The sequence below is a fragment of the Mandrillus leucophaeus genome, unplaced genomic scaffold, assembly GCF_000951045.1.
Source record: "Mandrillus leucophaeus isolate KB7577 unplaced genomic scaffold, Mleu.le_1.0 Scaffold559, whole genome shotgun sequence".
NCBI classification, from domain to species: Eukaryota; Metazoa; Chordata; class Mammalia; order Primates; family Cercopithecidae; genus Mandrillus; species Mandrillus leucophaeus.
Genome location: NW_012106019.1, coordinates 802,248 through 822,776, shown reverse-complemented (window position 1 = coordinate 822,776; position 20,529 = coordinate 802,248). Strand labels below are relative to the sequence as shown.

At 38.7% G+C, this 20,529-nt stretch overlaps 2 protein-coding genes across 4 annotated transcripts in view; both read left to right on the top strand.

Annotated features, from left to right (window-relative positions):
• Positions 1–6,524, top strand: part of MOB1B (MOB kinase activator 1B) — an 89,752-nt gene extending 83,228 nt beyond the window's left edge. Inside the window, exons 6-7 of one of the 2 annotated variants that reach the window (XM_011998143.1) lie at positions 3,428–3,591; positions 6,262–6,524. In XM_011998143.1, the coding sequence (XP_011853533.1) occupies positions 3,428–3,591; positions 6,262–6,339 (242 nt within the window). In that variant the 3' untranslated portion in view covers positions 6,340–6,524. The remainder of the gene's footprint in view (positions 1–3,427; positions 3,592–6,261) is intronic. The other variant, XM_011998144.1, reaches the window with a different exon arrangement.
• Positions 6,525–17,838: 11,314 nt separating this feature from the next.
• DCK (deoxycytidine kinase) overlaps positions 17,839–20,529 on the top strand; it is a 33,733-nt gene continuing 31,042 nt past the window's right edge. For both annotated transcript variants that reach the window (XM_011998146.1, XM_011998145.1), the window contains exon 1: positions 17,839–18,326. In XM_011998146.1, the coding sequence (XP_011853536.1) occupies positions 18,236–18,326 (91 nt within the window). In that variant the 5' untranslated portion in view covers positions 17,839–18,235. The remainder of the gene's footprint in view (positions 18,327–20,529) is intronic.

Sequence of the window (20,529 nt, the reverse complement as noted above, 5' to 3'; positions counted from 1 at the left end):
GTGATATGCCCACCTCGACCTCCCAAAGTGCTGGGAACTCTCTCTCTAATTTTAAATGATGAGATCAGTATATCTAGGATAGTAACAACATCTGGCCCTGTTATAGAAAAAAGAGAATGGATATTGAGTAGATAGCTAATAACATCTGCCACAGTCTTACCTGCTTATTTAGGGAAGTTCATATGGCTTCTATCCAGTGCTATTTAGTAATATATTTGTGATCAAAAGGGAGTTTGAATTTATGACCCACAATATGAATCTTACAAATTCAAATATTAAGCTGTGCGAGAAGAAAACAAGATTTGAGGGGTTGCCGTATCATCAGCTGAGTGACTTTTGCTTTTTTGTATTTACTTTTAAGGGCCACTGAACTCCAGTCTGGGTGATAGAGACTCTGTCTAAAAAAATTAGATTAAAATAAATAAAATAAAATAGAGGGTTTACCTTAATGTTCATGATAAATTTGGTGTGAAAAAGATAAATATATTTAAAAACATGACTGTCTAATTATAAACATTTAGACAGTCATGTTTTTGCCTTCTCAAACTTCTTACAACTTACGACTGATTATCTCAAAAAGCTAAGAATCTGCTCCTGTAATGTTAGAACTTTTTGACATTTTATGATTTATTTTTTGAAAAAAAAAATGTGGTGAAGACAACAATATAAATAGTTGTTATTATGGAGTATTTAAAACATATTTATTGAATGCATTAACCACTTGGAACTTTTTAGATAAAAGAGCAATTTTTTAAGACTGAATTACTTATATGTATATATGTATCATAAGAGTTGGATGAGTGTCCCCACGTTTTCTCTTCTCCCTCATAATATAGTTTTAAAATTTTTATTTTGATCCAATTTCAAACTTTTAGAAAATTTGCAAGACTTATGCAAGGAAATGTAAAAAGAATCATACAAACCCTACATCCAGATTCTTCGTTGTTAACATCTTCCTCCTTCCCTCTCCCTCTCCCAACCTCTGTCACACATACACATATATTCATTCATTCCTTTTCTTAAACTGTTTGAGAGTAAGTTGCATATATGATGCCTTTAAAACCTTTAATATGTATTTCCTTAAAAAAATCACAGTACAGATATCAAAATTAGGAAATTTATATTGATGCTATACTATATAGATCTTATTTGAACTTTTCAGGTTTTCTTAATGTACTTCGTAGCAAAGGAAATCTTTTATATTTGTTTTCATTTATTTGTTGTCTCTTTAGCCTCCTTTGATCTGGAAATGTGCACTTTAGTCATTTTTGGTTTTTCATGACATCGATATTGTTGAAGAGTACATATTATTTTATAGATGTCCTTTCACTTTGGTTTGTCTTATGTGTCTTTGTGAACTGTAGTAATTTTAAATGAGCAGTAGCAATATGATGGCAATATGATGACATTGAACCCAGTAGTACCAATTTTGGCTGTTATGCCAGTCTGCATCATTTAGCAAGTCTAACAAAGCATATGGGATTTTATACATTTTTTAAAATAAATTTTATCATGTATATTTAAGATATACAACACGATGTTATGAGACTGTACATAATAAAATGGTTATTATAATGAAACAGATTAAGATATCCATCATCTTACATAGTTATCCTTTTTCTCCCCTGTGGTAAGAGCAGCTATAATCTACTCATTTAGCAAAAATCCTGAATACAATATACTATTCTTTAAAATTTTTTTTTTGAGACAAGATCTCACTCAGTTGCCAAAGCTGTAGTTCAGTGGCACAATCACATCTTACTGCAGCCTCAATCTCCTGGGCTTAAGCAATCCTACTGCTTCAGCCTCCTAAGTAATTGGGGCCACAGGTATACACCACCATACCCAGCTAATTTCTAATTTTTTATAGAGGCAAGGGGCTACTATGTTGCCCAGGCTGGTCTTGAACTCCTGGCTCAAGTGATCCTCCCACCTTGTCCTCCCAAGTGTTGGGATTACAGGTGTGAGTCACCGCACAGCCTCAGTGCACTAAGTACACTACTGGTAACTGTGGTCCTCATGTTATACATTAGATCTTTAGTCTTGTTCATTTTACATAACTGCTACTTTCTATCCTTTCACTTAGCTCCACCACTTTCCCTGGTAGCCACTGTTTATCTCTGTATATTTGACTTAAAAAAAATTCCACATACGTGAGGTTATACAAGATTTTTCTTTGTGTCTGGCTTGTTTCACTTAGCGTCATGCCTTCCAGGTCTATCCATGTTGTGGTAAATTGCAAGATCTCCTCTTTTTGTAACTGAATAATATTTCATTGTATATATATAGCACAGTTTTAAAAATCCTTTCATCTGTTGATGGACACCTGGGTTGTTTCCATATCTTGGCTATTGTGGACAATGCTGTAGTGAACATAGGAGTGGAGATACCTTTACGACTGGGTTATTTAATTTCCTTTGGGTATATACCTAGAAGACGGATTGCTGGGTCATATGGTATTCTATTTTTAATTCTTTAGGAACCTCCATGCTGTTTTCCATAGTGGCCATACCAATCTGTGTTCCCATCAACGGTATATAAGAGTTCCCTCTTCTCCACAGGGATTTTGTATTTTTCTACTTTTGTTATTTCAGTGCTGTAAAAGTGCTGTAATTTACAAATCAGTAGAATAGAGAATGCAGCTAATTTCAGGACAAATGTAGACTTGGAGTAGTAATGAAATAATTCCCATAGAAAAAAGTACAATATAAACTGCAAGCATTTTAAACAAAAGTGAACATGGTTAATGCATTATTTCTGTTCAGCACATATTTGTATTGAGACTTAAGAAATCTGATGATCTGGCCGAGCGTGGTGTCTCACGCCTGTAATCCCAGCACTTTGGGAGGCCAAGGCGGGCGGATCACAAGGTCAGGAGATCGAGACCATCCTAGCTAACATGGTGAAACCTTGTCTCTACTAAAAATACAAAAAAATTAGCCGGGCATGGTGGGTGCCTGTAGTCCCAGCTACTCTAGAGGCTGAGGCAGGAGAATGGCGTGAACCCGGGAGGTGGCGGAGCTTGCAGTGAGCGGAGATCGCGCCACTGTACTCCAGCCTGGGCGACAGAGCGAGACTCCATCTCAAAAAAAGAAAAAGAAAAAAAAAGAAATCTGATGATCTGAGTGTTTCAGCTCCACTACCATCTTGGGTGTGTGTTTGTTTCATTTTAGAAATGCGGTGGTAGTATGTTAGAGACATAACAGGCTGTAATGACTAATTCTTATATCATAAAAACTTTGAAGTTTATTTTCATTCATGACATGTTGAGAACTTCTGAAAAGGTATAATGGGTATATGTATAAATTCGTAAATACTACTTCTTTTCAGCCTTGTCTTGGTGATTTATTTTGCTCTTTACCGACAAACTCATATTGTCTTGTTGTCATCTCTTGTTACTAGAGGGAGTTGTTTATCTCTTTTCTAGGTGTCCCATTCCCAAAGAATTTCATGTCTGTGGCAAAAACTATACTCAAACGCCTCTTTAGGGTTTATGCTCACATTTATCATCAGCATTTTGACCCTGTGATCCAACTTCAGGAGGAAGCACATCTAAATACATCTTTCAAGCACTTTATTTTTTTTGTCCAGGTAAGTTGGATGAGGAGGCCTTTGGTTCTCAGGGTAAGCATTTATCTTCATAATTCTAAGGTGAATACTGCATCCACACTGTCAGGATGGAATTTGCCATATCTCTCTAGTCTGCATCCTCTTCTACACTTTTCCATGATGATAAGGACTGGCTTTTGGTTTTTAAATTTTTTTATTTACAAGTTGATGGTATGCAAGTCTAAAATGGATTTGAAAAGTTGTGCCTTGGATTTGCTTCAGTTAACAGGCCATATGGAGGGGCTGGATAATGAATCTGACTAGTTTGGCAGATCTGTGAATGAACTGGTTCTCCTGGACATTTTAGTACTTCTCCTACTCCAGTCTGCCCTGGATCTTTATTAGCAGACTGTGGCCCAGGAATGGGTTTTGAATATCACATCCGTTTTTTGTCTTTTTTTAAAAAACCACATTCTAAATAAGTTTTAAGTTAAGGACTATCCATCATGTCTGAGGGAAAAATATGTCACAAAGAATGTTTCTGTGCCAGAGGGTCATTAGTCTTTGGTCTGACTTCCTAGTTGACTTCCTCTTTCTTTAGTCTTCAAAGAACTGGCCTTACAAATGTAGACTAAGCAGTGACATTATTCTCACCTTGCTGTAATAATAAGACAAATAACAGGCAAAAATGAAAAAGAGGTGGAAATAAAAGAGCTGACCAGTTTTTTTGTTGTTGTTGTTGGAGGTTGAGAAGGGGAGATGGTCGTCAGGAGAATAAACAATTCAACATCTTGAATTCGTGTTGTTTTTGTATATCTATAGGCATATATTTATAAATGTCGTTGCCACTTCCCCGGTTCTTTTAAGAAATAATGTATCCATCTTCCCCCTGTACACACTCCTTACACTGAAGGCATACATTTTACCTATATAAACATACTTTGGGAGATTGTAACTTGCCAAAACTGTTGCTCTTAACGGTTACTTTACTGTGGTATCCCATGTCCAGAACTAAGGAACAAAGAAAATGTTGTCCTTAAGTTTGCATCTGTGTTTGGTTTAGGCAGAACATGATTGCTAAAGTTGAGGTTATAGTGGTTTAAGAGAGTATATTCTCCCTCCAGAAGGGTTAATTTTACTTGACTCAGTGATCTTACGCTGTGTTTCCCAACTCTTAGCAAGTAGCAAGGGATCGATACATAGCATTTACCACATCTGATCCTGTTTGTATCTCACGACACTGTGAACTTCTTAAAGGTACGTCCATTAGTTATGCAGTATCACCGTTTGATTAAGTAAGGGGGGCACTGGCCTTGGACCCCACAATTTTGAGATAAGTGCTGTGGTCCTTCCACAGCCTGCACCCCTCCCCACAGAGCGAGGAATCCATAGGGCTAAGAATATACCTACCTAAATCCCTTCTGTTGCTTGCTTGGGTACCTGAAACTCAGAATTATCTGTCCACATGGTCCAAAATGTATTTCCATGGTCTCCATGCATCTTTTCCTGGGCTCCATTCTTTTGAGGGCAGGTCCCGTCTCTTGATGTGTATACCTCTAGGCCTGAGGGGTAGCTGATGGCAGCTGTTTCAGAGGGAATGTGGACATTACCCAAAGTGTCCACAATCGTATATGAGACCTCCTGAGGTGCAGGGTGGATGGGGTTGGAAAAGCAGGGAGGTTTTCTAAGGGCCAGGCACCCGGGGCTGGCTTTCCTCATGTCACTACTTTCCAGTGCAGAATCCTGAGGAGTCTGGAGAATTCTAAGTTTGAATCTGTTCTCCTGGTTGTTGTGAAAGTATATTTGTTAAGGTAGGAGGATAGAACATGTTTTCTTAACAACATCCTACCTTAATATAAATTTTAGTAATTTAGTCATATGATATATGACTTGGCCCAGACTCTACAAATCTTAGGCGTGGTCCTGCTATTAAATATCCCCTAATGCTTCTCTCCAGTATTTAACTGTAGTGCTTGGCACATGATAGATGCTAATAAACAAATTAAATTGGAAGCTGAGAGTGCCTTACCATGGCAGCAGAAGATCAGAAATGTAGACAAGCCTCTATTTACTAGCCTTATAGTTTATAGTTCAGGGGAAATCTATTCAGAAGTGGACTTCAGAATGACAGGGGTGGAATTTCTAAAGGAGCACAAATTAAATTCAGGTTTTCTCATTTGTTCTTCTCAGTACTTTAATTTGTCATTTGTGGATCCAACCATATTCATGTTATTTTCTTACCATATCTTATGATAGCTTGCAAATACGTTAGTTTGTAACCAGATTTTGGCTTTTCATATAATGCTGAGTTTGCCTGAGATGCTACTGTTTTTTGTGTGTGTGTCTCTACTTAGTTGACTGTACTTAAATGGTGTCCATATCATTCCTTTCAATAGGAAGCAGCAATTCCCATTTATTGTTACTTTATGTCAGGCATTACATGAAGTAGTTAACATCCAGTATCACATTTAGTCCCCCACAATAATTTTATGAGGTAGGGGGATTTATCCTAATGTCACAGATGGAAAAACATAACATCAGGAGTGGTTAAGTGATTTACCCAAGACACAGACCTAGTGAACAAGGAAAAAAATAATCTACTTTTATTTACTTCAAAAGCTAATTTCCAACAAATGTTCATGGTAATTTACTTTGGAATAAGATGCAAATAATGTTTTTGCTATTTATTCTGCCTTTCTTTATCATGCGTAGGAATTCAACCTTATTGATAGAAGAGAACTTGCACCACTCCAAGAACTGATTGAAAAACTCACCTCAAAGGACAGATAAAAGGATGCAGAACTGTGCACATTGTTCCTCAAATGAAGCAGTGTGGAGTGTATTGGGGTTTTTGTTATATTTTGTTTTTATCTGGATTGTTTTTGTCCTAGGTTTGGGGGCGGGGGCTTGTTTGGGTTCCTTTTTCTTTATTCTGATTATATGAAACCATATTCGATTGCTAGGGGAAGCCAAGAACCATTCTCTATACATTTGATTAAGGGTAAATTTATCTTAGTGGACTTGGTTTCGGTTGCTTGAGGAGTTTTTAAATAATATTGTGTGCTGCAAGAAAGTGCTTATTGATTGAACTGCCGATGGATTGGTTTCTGTGTGGTATAAATTGCCCATTTTTGAAGTCCCCAAACGACTTATGTTTTTAAGTGCCTTGGCAGGCTCACTTCTGAGGTGCAAAGCATAGATATAGAACTGAACAGGGCTTGAAACAATATTAGGATTACTACCCAGGGCACTTACTGGTGCATGTTGTAAAATATCTATGATAAAAGCCATAGTTTACCTAATATGGTGATCTCCAGCCTTCACTGCTTTGAAGAAACAGAATTTGTAAAGGTATGCATGTAGAACATAAAAAATATTTCTTAATTATATTTTATATTGATGGTAATATATTATGTTCAACAATGCTTAAAGCTCTACAAGCAGGTCTTTTCCCACCTCTTGATATCTGTGATACTGAAACTTGAGGATGTTGAAATGTATTACATTTTGGCTTCTTTCTACACGTTGACTGCACTGTAGATGTAAAAATTCAGGTTATCTATAGGACTGCCATCTTCAGAGGTGATGCTGAACTGTGAGGTTTCCTAGCAATTGCCAAATGAGCCATAAGTCTGCAGAATTCCCTTCTACTTTGAAGAGGAGGGGATAGGAATGTGTATTTGGCTGGGGGCATGGAGATGTTTGTATGGGGAGTTAGGGATGGGGAGTCAAGTTCTAGAAAGTTTTGTCTGAAAACCTTTGAATAGAATGGCGTGAAGATTTTAATCAATTACTTATAAACAAAGTCTTAGAGACTTCCTTTTAGGAATCAACTTCCATGAGAAGTTAAAAATAAATTATTAATTTTAGGTACAGACATTAAACATGGAATTTAAGGACTGTTGGGGGAAATTGATCACTTCTTAGCATTTCCATTCAGTGAATGGAGCCGATGTTTGCCTGTCATTTTAAGATGATACCATACCTTCTTTGGTTATTGTAGGCCCAGTTTGAAGCATTCTGACTTCTGGTTTTTCCACTGTGAAAGGAAATGTTTTTCTTTGCAGTGATATCAGATAATGAAAAATGCTAATTCAGTAGTTATTAACTTTTAAATTTTATTCATCATGACTTTTTAGTGAATTATTACCATAAATAACAAGTTCAGAAACTTAGTTTTTAGAATATTAATTTTTTCTTTCAGTTTTATTCTAGAGAAATACCCTTTTTAGAAATCCAGTTTTAGTTTTGTCATTTCCAATAGCTCTTCTGTCTTCAGTTAGAAATATATACCCTTCCTTCAGTTGAAATATACACCTTTTTCACATCTAGGAAGAAATGCTTGCCCTTAAATAGTATAGATTAAAAACACTCAGTAGAAAAGAAACTAAATTAAATCAATTTGTTTTGCCATTAACAAGTAGAGCAGTGATACAATTTAATGCCATTACAATTATGTTGACTAGAAACTGCCTTTTTCTCCACTTCATTTCTAGGAATTATTCACCGAGTACCAACAGTAGAAGTAACAGGAAAGTCTGGCAGAGTTAAATATATTGGACATTTATTGGTAAAGCTTATTTATAAACTGCAGTCAGAGCTAGTTAATATCCTTAAATCTTTTTATTTTCAGATAGATAGTATGAATCATTATGGGTTGATTCAGAAATAAAATTTGTGAGGTGATTTCGAGTCTTGTCTATATAGGAAAATGAAGCACAGAATTACTCAGTCTTCCATATTGTATTTGACTTCATATCTATCTAATAACAAAGGAGTTGCAGTAGCCAAGTGTAGAGAGAATAGTGAAAAATTAATCTTGCCCTTTCAAGCCTTATACAGTAGTACACTGTACTTATTTTTAGTAGTAAGACCTACTTTCCCACTATATGTACATAGTTTGTTTTCACTGTGCCAGAATCTCAGGTGCCTGCTTAGAGTATTTCTTTAATCACAGTCACTGGGAAGCAAGGATATGTGTATATGTGTATATATGTTAACAAAGCATAGCAGTTCTCTAGGGGAGAGGCCTGGCATTGCACATGGTGTTACATGGGTACAAGTAAGGAAAAAATCAGAAAGTGAAAGAACTGATGTAATAAAAGGTTGATTTGGTTGGTTCCCATGAAAGTTAGTAAGATGCCCTTTTAAATATAAGGATCAATACTTTGTTCTGCAGCAGAGTTTGCTGATAAATGTCTATTGGATTCATTTTGGATTTCTTCAATTAATTTGTAAGTAACCAAGATAATTATTTTCCCCCTTGTGCTCTATATTAATACATAGCTATAAAGCAACAGTTGGTTTTCTTATCCTTTGATAAAAGCATCCCATAAAATATAAAGTAGTAAGTTAACATAGTATTATTGTCACACACAATGCTTTTTTTGGTTAAATGTTGATATGAAGCAATGTTTTAGAATTACTTTAATTGATGGAGTAGTGGTGCTAGAGAGAAATTAATAACAAAAAGTGAAAATATTTTAATTAGCAGTAGATGGTGCTACTGGCTTTCATTTGCTGACTTGATTATTCCCTTTCCCTTAAAAACCATGGCATTAGACTGCACTAAAATAACAAGCACATTAGTTGCTGGTAGAGGTTTTGGAGGTTAATTTAGCTTAAATTGGAAGATTTTTAATTGCAGTCTCTACCTTTCCTCTGTTAGTCATTTGTAAATTCTAAATGGTCACCATAAAATGTATTAGGTAGGAGATGATATGTTTTGTGTATAATATATCTCAGACTGAGTTACTGCCTGGCTTATCAGTGTGGATAAAACACTACAATCTCTTATCAGAAAATAGAGATGATGCGGATATTTATATATTATATAACCACCAGACTCCATTTTATGTATTAGCATTTTCCTTGCTTAAGGAAAAATAGCAAAACAACATTTCATTTATACTTTTGTTTACCCCTCTCTGAGAGAGGTTTTGATAACCACTGAAATGGTAGAATATGTGAGATACAAATATTGAGTTGTAGAACTTACATTGTAAGGTGAATAAGTCATGCCTTAACATCTAAATGAGAGTTGATCTTCAGAGTGGTTCTTTTGGGAACACTGTTTATTCCAGCTATACTGCAAAAGTGTAATGTTTTTGGAACTCTTCTAGAGCATGACGTGAAAAGCAGTTTTTTATTATGCAGGAAAATCAATTTCATCATTTTAGTTGCACCAAACACTTTTGGCAGCTTATATGACCTATTATTTTTTTGACATGGAGTCTTGCTCTGTTGCCCAGGCTGGAGTGCAATGGCATGATCTCAGCTCACTGCAACCTCCACCTCCTGGGTTCAAACAGTTTTCGTGCCTCAGCCTCCCAGGTAGCTGGGATTACAGGCAGCACCACATCTGGCTAATTTTTGTATTTTTAGTAGAGATGGGGTTTCAACATATTGGCCAGGCTGGTCTCAAACTCCTGACCTCAAGTGATCCGCCCTCCCCAGCCTCCCAAAGTGCTGGGATTACAGGTGTGAGCCACCACAGCCAGCCAGTATGACCTATCTTAATCATCAGCTCAACTGTAATTTAAACTTGGCTCTTTTCTGAGAGGGAAACCATTAGGGAAGTTCAAAGGAAAGTGCCATAATTTCCGAATTTGCACAAGAGAATGTTTTAAGCATTGGTAGCATCATTGAATAAAATAATAGTTTCCTGATGTCACTATTTTGAAGTGGAAAATATCACTTGGATGTGGAGGTTTTACTTTTTAAAAAAATTCAGCTTAATTACCTTACCTTAATTACCTTAGATATATTAATAATGGAAAAATACAAGTCCTTTCTCTAGAACTTGTTTTCTATTTTTATTCCTTTTTGTGAAAACTTTTCAATTTAATTTTGACTACTGTAGGATAGTATTGATTGAATGGATACTATGGGAAAATGGATCCAATATTTAAGATAGAAGTAGTTTAAGGAAACAACAACCTTTACTGCCATTTTTTAAAAAAATGTTTTTACTCAGATGAACAATTTGACTTTAATGAAAGACTGGTGATTATTGTACAGAGTTTTAAGCCTACATATCACAAAATATTTAGAATTGTGTAACCTTTTCATACATTTATAATTTTTAATGTCTTTTTAAAAGATGTGGGACCAAAAGTATATTTACAGTTTGGAAATTTGACTGCATACCAATAAGAAAACTTACTTTATTTTGAAATTTATCTGGGATATTAAAGAATCTACCAATTCTTAAAAACACAGATTTATACTTTAAGCTTATTTTGAAATTAAAGAATATATACCAATTCTTAGAAACACTTGAAGGACTACTCTTAAATAATTTAAATATCAGAGTTTTGTTGTAATATTAAAATTTACCATGGAAATCACTGTTGTTCAGCTATCAGCTTAATTGTGTATGATATAAATGTTTAGCAGTAAAGCTATCTTAAGATTTAATGGAAAAGTTTAATTTGAAGATGTAACAAAAATTCTGACCAGAGATGATTTTGAATTTTTAAGGCTTTCCTAATAGGCTAATCACAGAGAATAATTCAGTTTGAAGGTATAAAACTGCTCTGTATGTCTGTCACTTGTAGCTGAACTGATTCACATTTTGACAAAAGAGAGAAAATACAAAAATGAGTTTTGCAAATGTAATACAACTTTTTCTGCATATAGAACTAAATAATTGAAAATTTTGGGCTACAGTTCTCAAAGGTAGATAGTAAAATCACTGGCTTTTTCCAGCAGTGTGTTTTTCCACTGTGAGTGTAACACACACACTGGAAAATAATTAGGCTGATTTTGCAGGTCTTTATTGTTAGAGATTCTGAAGTATTTACTGTCAATTCATAGGTTTCAGTTTGTTTAGGAAATTAGTGTTTGACAGCTTTCTTTAAATTATTTCACTGAAGCTGAGATTATTAGTGATACAAAGTCAAAATTTCAATATTTAATTTCTCCATATATTATTAATATTGTTTTTATTTGTAGATTCATGTTCTCGTCTGATTTAATATTAAATTTGTATAGGTGGTGTTTCTTACCATTTTGCACAAGTTTTTATTTTTCTGAAATAATTGTGCAGGTTATAAAAAAGATTAGTGCATTTTCATTTTAATGATGCTTTGCTCCTTAAATTGTTTGGCAGAAATGACTGTTTTTAGAGAAAATAGTTTTTTTTGCAGCCACTAACTTGTATTTGTTATTATTGTACATGCATAACCAGGGTGGTGAGGGCACTAATCTTGTAGGAAACACTTACTTGATGTTTTATTTGAACTTTTCCTATAAGTTTAAGTTACTACTTAGAATTACCACTAGGAACAATATCATAAAATCTAGGTTGAAAGAGAAAACAGTATATATGAGAACACTTAAAATTCAAATAGAAATCATTTCTGAAGACAAAAGCAGAGGAATATTGTCAGTACCAAGTAATGTAAGAATAAGGGCAGCATTTACACTGTACAAGTATTGAGGAGAGTGCATAAAGACAGGGAACTACTCTCATGGAGACAGTTTTTCTCTTATAATGAAGTAGAAGGGGAAAAATCGTCTAAGTTATGAAATTCAACATAGGCGCTATATTACAAACTGTGCCAGATTATGCAAATTGTGATTGTCACTGATCAAAGTTTAATCGCTTCATTTTTGTTTAGAAAGGGATACTGAATGTCAGAAAATCTGTAATATGTTTTATTCAAAAGATGTAAATAATGTATACAGACTTGTATGTGATGGGATGGGAAATATTTAAATTCTAGGTGTTTGTTTTTTTTAAAAGAAGAAACTCAATGTTTTTAAGAAAAAAATGAATAAATAGTTATGTTTGGCCATGAATCCTGACTTTGCATTACTGTTTATTTTTGCTATAGGCTTTCCCACACCAAACACATTCCAAGGGAAATGTTGAGGGTATATGGAATATGTTGAACATTTAAAATATTAGGCATTCTTTCTGTAATATTCACAACCACCTGGGAAATTAGTATCTCAGTGTCTTAACACCTTAGAAAACTAAAGCTCAGAAATTGTACAAATCACTGATATGGATTAGGGTTTTAAAACCCTACTATGCCTGAACTTGAAACCAGTGTTTTTGTTTTCCTTTTTTCACTTTTTTCTTTATTCTGCCGTGTGCAGGTGTATGTTTTCTGTAATATATACTATTATTACAGTGAGAACAGTTAGCACAGTAATAATCATTTGTTGACCTTTTCATCAAGCTATTATTTAATATTTTGTCTTCATTATAGATCATTAAGGAATATTAATAAACAATATTGGTGAATCATTTACAAAGTTCCAAAAAGGAAATGTGTATTTTATTTTATTTTTTATTTTAGGGATGGCGTCTTGCTCTGTTGCCCAGGCTGGAGTGCAGTGGCATGATCTCAGCTCACTGCAACCTCCACCTCCTGGGTTCAAGTGATTCTCCTGCCTGAGCCTCCCAAGTTGCTGGGATTACAGGCATATGCCACCATGTCTGGCTGTTTTTTTGTATTTTTAGTAGAGACAGGGTTTCACCATGTTGGCTAGGCTGGTCTTATTTAGGCCTTCCAAAGTGCTGGAGTTACAGACATGAGCCATCATGCCCGGCCAAAATGTGTGTTTTAGAAGTCTTCTCAGAGTATCAGAAGTATTTATGTTAGAGGCATTTGGGTTTGAATCTTTAGGTTAAGAATATTTAATGATAGTAGCCACAGTTGCTCAAAGTCACTAATGATACTTGGGAGAAAGACTAGTTGAAATGCTAGCCAGTGCTATTGTGGACTGTGTCTGCATGCTATAAAAACGCCCTGTGGGCCGGGCATGGTGGCTCACACCTGTAATCCCAGCACTTTGGGAGGCCGAGGCGGGTGGATCATGAGGTCAGGAGTTTGAGACCAGCCTGGCCAATGTAGGGAAACCCCGTCTCTACTAAAAAATATATTAAAAAATTAGCCGGGCACAGGTGTGTGCCTGTTGTCCCAGTTACTTGGGAGGCTGAGGCAGGAGAATCTTGAACCCGGGAGGCGGAAGTTGCAGTGAGCCGAGATTGCACCACTGTACTCCAACCTGGGCAACAGCGTGAGACTCCGTCTCAAAAAATAAAAAATAATACCCTGTTATTCATTTATTGTGTGTAAAGAAATATGTATTGTAAAATTATCTACATTTTGATAATTAGGTTCATTTACCTCTATTGTACTAAATGTATTATAAGTTGTTAATCCCCCATAACATCTGCAATGAGCATTTTGCAACACAAAGATTCTAATTCCTCTAAGGTTTAAACAACCATGTTTAGTAGAAGTTTTACTAAGGAATTGTACATGCTCCTATTACAGCATGATGAATACAGTGTCACATTTTCTTGATGACCTCAATCCACTTTACAAGCATGTAGCAAAACAGTTTTCTTTGCTAAGCTATATACATCTGATGACTTCTATGCTCTTCTAGTATGTTATTTTGCTTTCAGATTTCAGATTTGCAGGAAGCACCCTGACTCCCACTCTTGCATTTATGATTGCTTCTGTACCCCGTTTTCTAGGCACTAATGAAGATTACAAGGGGAAATTTATAACCAACTTATTAAGTTGATAAAAATCATTTTACAGAAGTAATTGCGTTTGTGTAGACAAACTCATGGGCTGTGTAACCACTACTTACTATCAATGTTCAGGGTCTCTTATTTTTTCTTTTTGTTATTTTCTGATTTGATTTAGTTTTCCTAATAAACCTGTATGTTGTCAGTCAGGACCCTGTCTCGTTCTTTAGTTAGACTAGAATTCCCATAGGAGAAAAAGAATTCCCAAATTGAAGGAGTAGTAAAATTTCTGGCAAGAAAGGATTAAGGTGGCAGCACACTCATGACTGGCTGGGTGCTCTGTGTCCTGTCTCTTATCTGCAGTTTCAAAACCTGAAAAGCTCAGAAAACCAAAGTTTTTTTTGTTGTTATTGTTGTTTGTTTTTGAGACGGGGTCTCACTCTCTCACCCAGGCTGGAGTGCAGTGGCGTGATCTTGGCTTACTGCAACTTCCGCCTCCTGGGTTCAAGCGATTCTCCAGCCTCAGCCTCCCGAGTAGCTGGGACTACAGGCATACGCTCCCATGCCCGGCTAGTTTTTGTATCTTTAGTAGAGACAGGGTTTCGCCATGTTGACCAGGCTGGTCTTGAACTCCTGACGCAGGTAATCTGTCTATCTTGGCCTCCCACAGTGTTGGGATTACAGGCATGAGCCACTGTGCTTGGCCCCAAAAGTTGTTTTTTTTTTTTTTGAATTCAGTGCAAACATAATCTGACCAGATGTTAATAGTCTTTATCCCACTTAATGTTAACACTCTTTATGTTTCACTGCAAAATATTAGTGCATTTGATTTAACACCTCTGCAGGGGGAGTGGGGGTGCTTACTTAATATATACAGTATATGCACTGTATTAAGTTTGGATTCCAAATTTTATTTTTGAGATGGGGTCTTGCTGCTGTGTCACTCAGGCTGGCATGCAGTGGTGCGATCATAGCTCACTAAAGCTAAAACTTTGCAGGCCCAAGCCATCCTCCCACCTCAGCCTCCCGTGTAGCTGGGACCACAGGTGCGTGGCACCACAACCAGCTAATTTTTGTATTTTTTCTGTGAGTTTCACCATGTTTCCCTGGTTGGTCTCGAATTCCTGAGCTCAAGGAATCCACCTGCCGCAGCCTCCCAGAGTGCTGGGATTACAGGCATGAGCCACTGCACCCAGCCAGTTCCAAAGTTTTGAATTTCTTTTCTAAAAATCTTTTCTAGAAGTTTTAAATTCTGAAACATCTGGCTGCTAGGGTTTTAGATAAGAGATTGTGGACCAAAAATCAAGAAGGTGTTTTGAAAAGTGCTTTTCCCTGTCTCTCCTTGTGTACCCCCAGGTCATGTAGGAAAATGGGAAATTATGCTGGACTTAATGCCAAAAAAAGCTAGATTCTTTGCTTCCCCCATTTACTTTGTTGTTACTTGAGACAGGGTCTCACTGGAGTACAGTGGCATGATCTTGGCTTACTGCAGCCTTGACTCCCTGGCTTCGGTAATTCTCCCACCTCAGCCTCCCAAATAGTTGGGACTACAGGCGCCCAGCTAATTTTTGTAGTTTTTGTAGAGACAGAGTTTTGCCATGTTGCCCAGGCTAGTCTCAAACTCCTGGGCTCAAGCGATTCACCCGCGTTGGCCTCCCACATTTGTATTTTTCAAAGTATACTCTTAAGCTTAGATGAATTCAAGTTTTCACAGCCAGAAACTGGTAGAACTGGTGTTTGACATCTTTCATTTTCCAGTGCTTAAACTCTTCATCATTTTAAGATACTTCCTGTGTGGGTCTTTTTTGTGGAAACTACACTTGGAGATTTCTACTCCTTGGAACCCCAAGCCTCTTTATGACATGCATCCAGGACCAGCTCTGCTTCCCTGTTGAATGTCTCAGAGACTTGCCTTCCTTCTCTCGGTAGCCGCCAGTATCCTTACCATTTCATGAGTTTTCCCCCAAGCTTGGCGGTGGAATGTGATACCTAGTAGCTTCCCCAGCACCTTTCTCCCAATTTTTCCTTGCTATACCTGATGACAACTATTCAGGCCTTTTCGATTCCTAGGATCTTGCTATTAATCACTATGGGGATAAGTAAAAGTAATACATACAAAATAATTGCATAACAGTAATATAGGGCAGTTACAGAGAATGATACTTGCTGTTTAATCCTGGAAAATGTGATCGTCAAGGATTTAGATTTAATTTCTGCTCTTTATTTCTGAGGATGGAGTCACCATTTTTCCCTTTTGGCTACACATTTAGATCCTTTTCAGGTCTCATGGTAGTTGCAGTGTAAAAAAAGAATAGCAAGGCCTTTGGTTTCTGTAGACAATTTGGACCAGAAAACTTCTAGACTGGGTAATATCCGGTTTATTAGTGTTACTGAATGGGAAGTCTTGACTCTGAACTGTCTGGGTTCTTGGCGTGTTGAAGAATTGAATAAAACGTAGAAACAAAGCAACAAAAGAAGGAAGCAACGAAAGACAAAGCAACAAAAGAACGGAGTAACAAAAGCACAAAATTTATTGAAGCGAAGGAAGTCCTTCAAGAGTCCCAACTGCAGTGTTCTTAAGGTTTACTAGGCTAAAAGAATTTGATAGACCCCTAGGCAATTGGTTACACCCTATGAAAGATTGGCCTGCGACCAATCAGAGGCTGAAATGGAGATGGCTGAGAAAAGCAGGCTGATGCGGAAACTTGTCTGCAAGCTCCGCCTCCCGGGTTCACGCCATTCTCCTGCCTCAGCCTCCAGAGTAGCTGGGACTACAGGCGTCCACCACCACGCCCGGCTAATTTTTTGTATTTTCGGTAGAGACGGGGTTTCACCCTGTTAGCCAGGATGGTCTCGATCTTCTGACCTCGTGATCCGCCCGCCTCGGTCTCCCAAAGTGCTGGATTACAGGCGTGAGCCACCATGCCCGGCGGAAACTTTTGTCTTGTAATCACAGGAGTGAAGGTGTGGCCTGTATGCTGCCTAGTCTTGCCTAGAACTGGCTGCACCTGCTGTTCTTTTGCTTATGCCTTAACCCTTGGTTACCCTAATTCCCTAGTCTCTTGCCTCATTAGGTCTTTACCCTGACTAAAAGTGCACTCATCGAGCTGGGACAAATCCTACACTGCGTTTGTCCCAGCAGAGTACATGGCACATAAGTAGGCATTCAAAAATTCAACATACAGTACATTTTGTTACCTATGTGCCAGGTGTTAGGCAGGCTAACAGCCGAACAGAAACCTACCTACCTACCCAACGTGCTAACTTCTATACAGCATGGTCGTGCATCCAAATCAAATGGAAAGCGGTATGGGAGATCTGGAAAGGCTTCCCGTGGGTGGCATCTGACTACCTAAATTCCCATCCCAGTTTCACTTATTGACTTTGACACTTGGAACAAGCAACCTCCCAGTGCCTGTTTTCCCACTAGTAGGTAAATGGGCTAATGACAGTATCTCCGCCACTAGACTTAATTAATGAAAGTAATTAATAGAGGAAGAGAGCCTGGCTCTCTAAGTGGGCAGTACGATTCCCGAGGGCGGCACTTCGCTTCATGGTCTTCCTCTAGGCTGAGAAGCCAGGGTAAATCCATTTGATTTTCCTACCACACAGTGCCTTCTGCCCTGATGAGTTCAAAGCTTTAAGTCTATCCAGTTCTGTCCAGACGCGTTTGTTCATCTCCAGCAGGCCCACTGGAGAGGCGGGTTTTCCAAAGCCTGGCACGGCCCACTGCAGATGACGCCCTCTGTCCTCCAATGCCCTCAGGCTTCTGGCGTCCACCCTTCTTCCCCACCCGACTCCGGAACCTCTTCCAGCGCCCCGCCCGGGCGCCTGGCTGAGAGGGTAGAGGCCTTCCGCCACACGCGTGGCCCCGCCCCGGCCTCCACGTGACGTGGCGTGCGAAGCGCGCACGCGGGGACTCGCGCTGGAGGCGGGCTAGGGCAGAGGGGCAACCTGAGATCGGTGGGTTGAGGAGGGCGGGGCCACGCCACAGGCCCGCCCCTGTCCTTAGCTGCCTCCGCGCGCCAAAGTCAAACCCCGACACCCGCCGGCGGGCCGCTGAGTTCACTAGCGGACCGGGCAGGTCGGGATCTGCCTCGGCTGCGCCGCGAGCTCCAGTGCGCGCACCTGTGGCCGCCTCCCAGCCCTCTCTGCTGGACGCGCTCTGGGCCGCCACAAGACTAAGGAATGGCCACCCCGCCCAAGAGAAGCTGCCCGTCTCTCTCAGCCAGCTCTGAGGGGACCCGCATCAAGAAAATCTCCATCGAAGGGAACATCGGTAAGGAGCCTCCAGAAATGTGGGACGCAAGGCTGGGGTGTCGCGGCAGTGACTGAAGCTTCCCTTCGCCGCATCTCTGTGCAGCTCCTCGGTGAGGGCTTTCCCTCCAGCCTGGCCGTGTGGACGCGCCCTCGGCTTCCTTTCCCACCCAGAGCTTCCTTCCCTTCCCTCCCGCGCCACGGGGTGACTGCGGTCCCCGGAGTCAGACTGGGCGCCAGGCCTGCGGTCTCTGTGAGGCGCGCTTTGAGCCTCTGCGCCCTCTTTGTTGGGAACTCGCAAAGGGAAGCGGGGGAAGGGTATCAGATTTCTTGAGGTGTAACTTACATTAAATTCACCCTTTTTAGGTGTACTCTTTTATGAGGTTTGACAAACATTATGCGTTTTACTATCACCACGATCGAAATACAGAACATTTTCATCACCTCAGAAAGTTCCTACCTGCTCCTTTGTAGTCAGCCCCCTCCACCCTTCCTATTCCCTGGCACCCACTGATTTGATTTCTATCCCTGCAAGTGTTGCCTTTTCCAGAATGCCATATAAATGGAATAATAGGCTATATCGCCTTTTGTGTCTGGCGTCTTTCATTTAGCATAATGCTTTTGAAATTCATTCATGTTACTTGTGTCTGTAGTTTTTTTGTTTTTTTTTTTTTTTTTTTTTTTTTTTTTTTTTATTGCTGAGTAGTATTCCATTGCATGGATGTACCATCGTTTATCGATTTTCTAGTTGTGGACCTCTGGGTTGTTTACAGTTTTTTAGCTATGTTATTACCGAAACATTATTTTAGCTATATTATTGACGAAACTCGAAACATTCGAGTACAAGGAAAGAGGTCTTTTATGATCTTAATAGCATGCAATTCCTCACCCCTTACTCCACATCCAAGTAAACATTGGATTATGATTCGAAGACCACTAACGTTTCTGTTAACTCAGATGGGGTGCAGACTAGGCCATGCCTGTCATTTTGCAAGATACACACCAACGTCCGATTCTTCTGTATTTCCAACCTCAGGAAACCTACCCCTGAAACTTCCTGTTTTGATAGATTTTTTTTTTTTTTTAAATTTTTTTAGCTCCAGGTTGGGTGCTGGTCATTCATGCATACAGCAAATTTTTAAAAATTCTTACCACATTCAAAGCACTGTACCTTCTTGAAAAAGACAAGGCAGGCAGATGCTTAGTATTCAAATCAATAGAAAAAAATACATTCTCAAAGAGGACTTCTTATTTCATTGCTCCATAATTAAGGCACCAGTAGAAAGACCATATAATATACTTAGCAATGTAAGTTATTTGACGGTGCATGTTTACTAGTATGGAACCCCTGACAGTTGCTTACTGAATAAAGAAGACCATATATAAAGACAGGAGAAAGTGGCTGAACAAAGCCATCTGAAAAGTAAATTTGAGGCAGGGCATGGTGGCTTATACTTGTAATCCCAGGATTTTGGGAGACTTAGGCAAGAGGATCACTTGAATCCAGGAGTTTGAGACCAGCCTGGGCAACATAGTGACTGTCTCTTATACACATCTAGATGTGTATAAGAGACAGCTCTAAAACAAATTAAAAAATTAGCTGCATGTGCTGGTGTGCCTGTGGTCCCAGCTACTCAGGAGGCTAAGGCAGGAGGATTGCTTGAGCCCAAAGGTCAAGGCCACAGTGAGCCATGCCCATACTACTGCACTCCAGCCTGGGTGACAGAGCAAGACTGTTAAAAACACAAAAACAAAACAAAAAAGTAAAGTTGAATGAATAACCCCTCGGATCAATACCACAATACCTTCATCCACTTTCCCTCTCTCTAATCCAGTTAGGTAGCATCATATTTAGAAATCTTTCCTCAAAGCATCTTTAATCTTCTCAGCAGCTGAAATAATTTCCTAATATTTCATCCCATCTCCAGTTTCTCTTAACTACTTCTGCAGCAGTCTTTTTGTATGCAAATCTCATGTGTTATCCCCTGCTTAAAATTCTTCATTGATTTCGCCTTTACCTACACTGAAAGGAGTTGCAAACTGATAGCTGCAATTGCACAATATTGGCCTGCACAGGTTGAAAAAAAATTTTAGTGCCCAGTGGCTCAGGCTTGTAATCCCCGTCCTTTGGGAGGCTGAGGCGGGAGGATTGCTTGAGTCCAAGAGTCTGAGACCAGCATGGCAACATAGAGAGAACTAGTCTCTAAGAAAAAAAAAAAAAAAAA